Source organism: Solanum stenotomum, chromosome 5 (assembly GCF_019186545.1).
Source record: "Solanum stenotomum isolate F172 chromosome 5, ASM1918654v1, whole genome shotgun sequence".
Classification (NCBI taxonomy): Eukaryota; Viridiplantae; Streptophyta; class Magnoliopsida; order Solanales; family Solanaceae; genus Solanum; species Solanum stenotomum.
The window spans coordinates 50,241,211-50,247,210 of NC_064286.1; the positions used below are offsets into that span (position 1 = coordinate 50,241,211).

The following is a 6,000-nucleotide window of genomic DNA, read 5'->3' on the forward strand; positions in this document are numbered from 1 at the left end:
TTGATCTTACTTCATTTGTTTTAAGTTTTGCTTCGAGGCTGATTTAATTAGACTATTAGGGTAATTTTGCTCAATTATATGTAAACTATAACCTCACAGATCAATTAGTAGTCTATGTAGTTGTTAAATTTAATCGTCATTCTCAACTCTATCCAAGCTAGAGGGTCTATTGGAAACCGCGTCTCTATCTCACAAAGTTAGGGGTAAGGTCTACATACGTCCTACCCTCCCCAGTCCTCACTTGTGGGATTATAATGGGTATGTTGTAGTTGTATTCTCAACTCTATCCCATTGTAACCCTTGATTAGTCCTGCTGTGACTTGTTTGGGTAAGGAATTACATTACAAAGGACGAAGTACACAATGAGGCGAAGGGCTCTATTTATTTGTATTGGTTTTGATTTTGCACGTAGTTCTTATTTGACTCATTTGAATGAGGACTAACATTGATCATGCTGCAGCGAAAATGCATAAAGAGGCAAAAAGCTCCTATTTTGATATGCCAGCATTGGATGTTTCGGTTGCATTTCCTCAAGCAACTCCAGCCTCCAACTTTCCTCCATGCAGTAAGATTGATACCTAATTCCATTTTATATTTTACTTACTCTATTGTTAACTCGAATATACAGAGTGTCCACTCTTTTCAAGAACTCGATAAATTGTTTGATGTGCTTATTTGCATGCATTTGATTGAAGCCATTCAACATTTTACCAGATTGTACTTCTACTAATACTTAATGGGCATGCTATTTCTACAAAAACTTTATGTGATGGGGCTACAGTTGACTTGCACCTTAGCGGACAAAACTTTGTTGATTTCTACCCTTGAATGACTGAATATCCTATGCCACTATCTGCTTTTAAGCTTAATTGAAATATATCCTTGGGATCCTTTGCTACTCTCTGCTACCATTCCGCTGACTGTGATTTAAACTTTGCAGCTTCAGACTACTATCAGCTTGCCGATCTGTTGACTCCTGAGGAGCAAGCCATCAGAATGAAAGTGAGGGAATGCATGGAGAAAGAGATTGCTCCTATAATGACGAAGGTATTTCTCTTGTTCTCTGTATTTGTTTAATGTGTTGATATTATTTGTAGTAGCTAATCTTGTGAGTAGAAAACAAAGATTTATCATTAATGCTAAGTCTCTAATCTTCTGAGGAAATGTTTACTGCTGTAGATGTGCTTAAAAGTGAACTCTTTGTTAATGTTTTTGAACAGTATTGGGAGAAGGCAGAATTTCCATTTGAAATCATTCCAAAATTTGGTGCTTTGCACATAGCTGGCGGCACTATCAAGGTGTTTTAAGAACTTGACAAATTTTTATATAAGTCATCTATAGTGTCCATGAGGAATCTACTGACTTTTTTGGCTTCAGGGATATGGTTGCCCAGGTCACTCAATAACTGGAAGTGCTGTTGCTGCAGCAGAAGTTGCCAGAGTTGATGCAAGCTGCTCTACATTCCTTTTGGTGCATTCATCTTTAGCAATGCTCACAATTGGTAAGTCTTGTTATTGTTTGAAATTGCTTCTGGTATCCTTTTTGCTTCTTTTGAAATTCCGGCATGGTTGAAACATTGTTTTTGGTAGAAGTATTGTGATATTTACCAGTGGTATTCGTCGACTGATCTTTTGATGGGAGATGTTCTTTGTTTTCGATAATGAAAGCATATCATTACTACTAACTCAATGAGGGCTTCTCTTAGATATACAATTTATGTCGATATGAAGTGAACTAATTACACCATGTTGGTCTGTCAAGAATAGGGCTATGTGGGTCTGAAATGCAAAAGGAAAAATACTTGCCATCATTGGCCGAATTTGACACTATAGCTTGTTGGGTGAGAACTTTTTTGCTTCGGTCATTTCTTTATTTGTATCTGTGGTTACCAAATATTAGTTTGTAATCGATGCCACTTTGGAATTAGGGTCTAACTGAGCCTGACTATGGAAGTGATGCAAGTGGATTGGGGACTACTGCCAAAAAGGTCTAGATTCTGCATTTTAACTTCAGTTTTAAATTTCTATGCCATTCTGTATCGATTTCCATTTTAATTTGGGAAAGATTGCTAAATATTCTTCCGTAAAATATGTTATCTTCCTGATTCTAAATGATAGGTTGAAGGAGGTTGGATCCTTGAAGGGCAAAAGCGTTGGATAGGAAACAGCACCTTTGCTGACATATTGGTTATTTTTGCTAGAAATACATCCACAAACCAGATAAACGGGTGAGTTACAACATTCTGCTTCTATATAATCCTATTCAGCGCCATCTTTCACCAGTTGCATTGGTAACTTAGGATCATGCAAAATATCTGTAGACTTAGTTAATCTTCTAAGTCTGCTAATTTCTTCAGCTTTCACTACCTTGATATTTTCAGTATCAGTTTTAGACAAATGACGTGTTTTGAATCCATCGTTATACCTTCTAGTGATTGGTTAAAACTTGCTCGATACCATTATCGATATAGGAAAATGACCCTATGTCATAGTTTTATATAAATAATGTGTACCTTCACTTTCAACCGCCCTCTTGACCATCTTAGTTTATTTCTTACAATTGGTGTTTGCCTTTGTCTCAGTTTCATAGTAAAGAAGGATGCTCCAGGATTGCAATGTACTAAAATAGAAAACAAAATTGGACTACGGATTGTTCAAAATGGAGACATTCTCTTAAAGAATGTTTTTGTCCCTGATGAGGATAGACTACCTGGGGTCAATTCATTCCAGGATACAAACAAGGTACGACAATATGGATGGGGTGTTCTACTTGCTATCAATGTTCAATTATGATCTGTTTGGTTGTTTGTTCATTCTTCAACCTTCAGCTAAACAATTTTCGTTCTGTGAGGAAAGAAAGTGAACAACAGACTGAAATTCACACCTATTTTTTTTATATTTTTCTTTCTTGAGTTAATTCTTGTATGCACAAATTTGCGCTTACTGTTAGATGATTGATTTGTATCCTCCTCCAACCCTTCATGGTTGCATAGGTTATTTTCCAATGTCATTAGAAAGCTTCATAGGAATAATGTAGAGCTCCTTCTACTGCAGCTGTCTTTTTGTTTTATATGAATGAATAACTCAGTTCATTCATAATGTTGATTGCACAATTGTGATCCTCGCTGTCGGAGACCATTTTTCTCATGCCAAAGGACATTTTACATGCCACGAATCGTGCACCTCAGCTTTATTACTAATTTTCTTTCATCTTGTTTCCCTTTCGCTTTCATGCATTTCAGCCAACTATTATTGTTTCTTTTGAAGTCGTCGGTTTGCTAGTGCTGATTGTTTTTTTAAGTAGCTGAATTATTGTTTTGTTTATCTTATGCTTCCGAACAGGTGCTTGCTGTATCGCGTGTTATGGTTGCATGGCAGCCTATTGGCATTACAATGGGTGTTTATGATATGTGTCACAGGTAACAATAGTTATGCTCATCAGTCTTTGTTTATCATACAATAGATATTACTATGTTGTGGCAGATTGTAAGAACTTGTACGCGCATTTTATAATCCCATCTCCTTGAGTTCCCTTTTCCATCGCTAAATTCTCTCTGAAACTCCTAAGGTACTTGAAGGAGAGGAAGCAGTTTGGAGCACCATTAGCTGCTTTCCAGATCAACCAACAGAAATTGGTCCAAATGTTGAGCAACATTCAAGCAATGATTCTTGTTGGTTGGCGGCTTTGCAAACTACACGAGAGTGATAAACTGACTCATGGTCACGCAAGTTTAGGGAAAGTAAGTCCTTTTTCCTTCAGATTTTAAAAGTTGTTACATGCCCTTTTTAGACTGATCAGTAACAAATTGTTTGTGGTTCAGTCATGGATTACGTTGAGGGCAAGAGAGACTGTTGCTCTCGGACGAGAACTACTAGGTGGCAATGGAATCTTGGCTGACTTTCACGTCGCAAAGGTTTGTTAATTATATCCATTTTTTACTAGGTAAATCATGTTTAGGTTTCATTTTTTGTTACTTTGGTGTCATGGTATCATTGGGAAACAACCTCTCTACCTCCACGAAGTAGTTTAAGGTCTGCATACATTCTAGTGTTCTACCCTCCCTAGACCCCACTTAGTGGAATTTCATTGGATATGTTGTTGTTGTTGTATGGTCTCATGGTGCATCCGTTTCTATGTTGATCGTATAGGCATTTTGCGATTTGGAGCCGATCTATACATTTGAAGGTACATACGATATCAACACGTTGGTAACAGGTAGAGAAATTACTGGTTTGGCCAGTTTCAAGCCTGCACCAGCAAGGCAAAAGAGTCGCCTGTGAAAAATTTCATCTTCTCTGTGTTGTAAGTATTCTGCTGAATAATGTTCTGTTTAGGCAATTGTAACTCTACAATGCTTTTACCCAAAGGAAGTACTTTAAGAATTGAAGTTCCTTTTCTTTAAAAAAAAAATTGTATCTAATAATGATAAGTTAGACTATCACCTATTGTAATTCAAAAATAGCATCATATTATACAGTAAGAATACCACTTTGGGGGTGGTCAGTGGATGGTCTTGAACTTCTGACCCTAAACCCTAAACCCTCAACAAGCAAAACTTCTAATTTAGTAAGTTTTAATTTTCGACTTTGAAGATTCGCCGGGGGCAAATCCACATAGAGTCTGTCGGGTGCTCGAGCACCCATTATCTTGGAAATATATATATATATAAATTAAGAGGTATTTGTATAAAATTAACATAGAGCATCATATCGGTCCATTGGCTCTTTGATGGGTGGGTAAGGCTCTTTTAGTGTTTCTCTACATCCTTTTTGTACATGGTAAATTTCATGGATAATCACTTTAATTTATGGATCAAAATTTTATGACATATTTTTCATTTTAATCTGTATATAAATCACGTTTCTATAATAATAATAATAACAACAAACATATTTAAGATAATTCAAAAAATGAGATTTAGATAGGATAAAATATACATGTAGATAGAGAGGATTGTTTTCTATAAATCTTTCAGCTAAAAAAAAACATACAAACGGATTGAAAAAGAAATATCAATTGTGAAAAAATCATGACAAAAACATTCTAAAAAAAAACATTCATACTAACAAAAAATAGTACGATAATCAAAATTAAAGAGATGTCAAATAGTAATAAAAATTGAAGGACAAGAAATTATAAAAGAAATACTATACCAATAAGAGGCATATAAATTATTCATAGCTGATCTTTTTCACGCATCTCCTTTTCCTTTTCGGATATTTAAATTGTTCTCCACCGGTCAAAGTAGGGAGTAATTGATACTTCCACTGTTTTAAAAAGAACGGAAAAGGATCAAAATTGCCCTTGAACTATGCGAAATAGATCACTTATAGCCTTCATTATATTTTGGGATCAAAAATACCCCTGCAGTTATCTCAGGAGACCACAAATACCCTCAAGAGTTAACACCCCAATTTTTTAGTGACGTGGCAAGCCACATGGGACTAATCCCTCCACCTAAGCATTGCCAACTAAGATTCACTACAAAAGAAGTTGACTTTTAGTGGCGACAAAGTCGCCACAAAATCCCAAAATATTGCCACTAAAGGTTATGAGTGATTTTTAGTGGCGACTAAGGCTCCAACAACCATTCGCTAGTAAAACCTATTTTTTCAACAAAAAAATATGATAATTAATTTTCGATTGCGACCTAATTTTCTAAAATAAATAACTTGCAATATCCATATTAAAAACATCCAATATTATTACGAAAAATAATCAAAATTACTTCTCGATTCAAATCTCCTACTATATATATATAATGCATCATTGTACATTTTATACATTTACATATGACATAAAAATAAAACATATAGTGTCTTCAAACTCCTACTTAATCGATATCATATTTGGTTTTTTAAAAACAATGAAGAAAAAAACACAAAATTAGAATTTAATGTTAAAAACTTTTAGTGACGATTTTTTGGTCTTTTGTGGCGACTGTTGTTGCCGCTAAAGGTCTAGTTCTTTTGTAGTGAATCCTAGTTGGCAATGCTTACG

At 35.3% G+C, this 6,000-nt stretch overlaps 1 protein-coding gene across 2 annotated transcripts in view; it reads left to right on the forward strand.

The window, feature by feature from the left end:
* LOC125864400 (acyl-coenzyme A oxidase 4, peroxisomal-like) overlaps nucleotides 1-4,467 on the forward strand; it is a 174,404-nt gene extending 169,937 nt beyond the window's left edge. For both annotated transcript variants that reach the window (XM_049544398.1, XM_049544397.1), the window contains 12 exons: nucleotides 461-565; nucleotides 941-1,047; nucleotides 1,221-1,298; nucleotides 1,378-1,501; nucleotides 1,767-1,840; nucleotides 1,928-1,987; nucleotides 2,118-2,227; nucleotides 2,582-2,741; nucleotides 3,342-3,418; nucleotides 3,568-3,739; nucleotides 3,821-3,913; nucleotides 4,149-4,467. In XM_049544398.1, the coding sequence (XP_049400355.1) occupies nucleotides 466-565; nucleotides 941-1,047; nucleotides 1,221-1,298; nucleotides 1,378-1,501; nucleotides 1,767-1,840; nucleotides 1,928-1,987; nucleotides 2,118-2,227; nucleotides 2,582-2,741; nucleotides 3,342-3,418; nucleotides 3,568-3,739; nucleotides 3,821-3,913; nucleotides 4,149-4,280 (1,287 nt within the window). In that variant the 5' untranslated portion in view covers nucleotides 461-465 and the 3' untranslated portion in view covers nucleotides 4,281-4,467. The remainder of the gene's footprint in view (nucleotides 1-460; nucleotides 566-940; nucleotides 1,048-1,220; nucleotides 1,299-1,377; nucleotides 1,502-1,766; nucleotides 1,841-1,927; nucleotides 1,988-2,117; nucleotides 2,228-2,581; nucleotides 2,742-3,341; nucleotides 3,419-3,567; nucleotides 3,740-3,820; nucleotides 3,914-4,148) is intronic.
* Nucleotides 4,468-6,000: the final 1,533 nt, after the last annotated feature.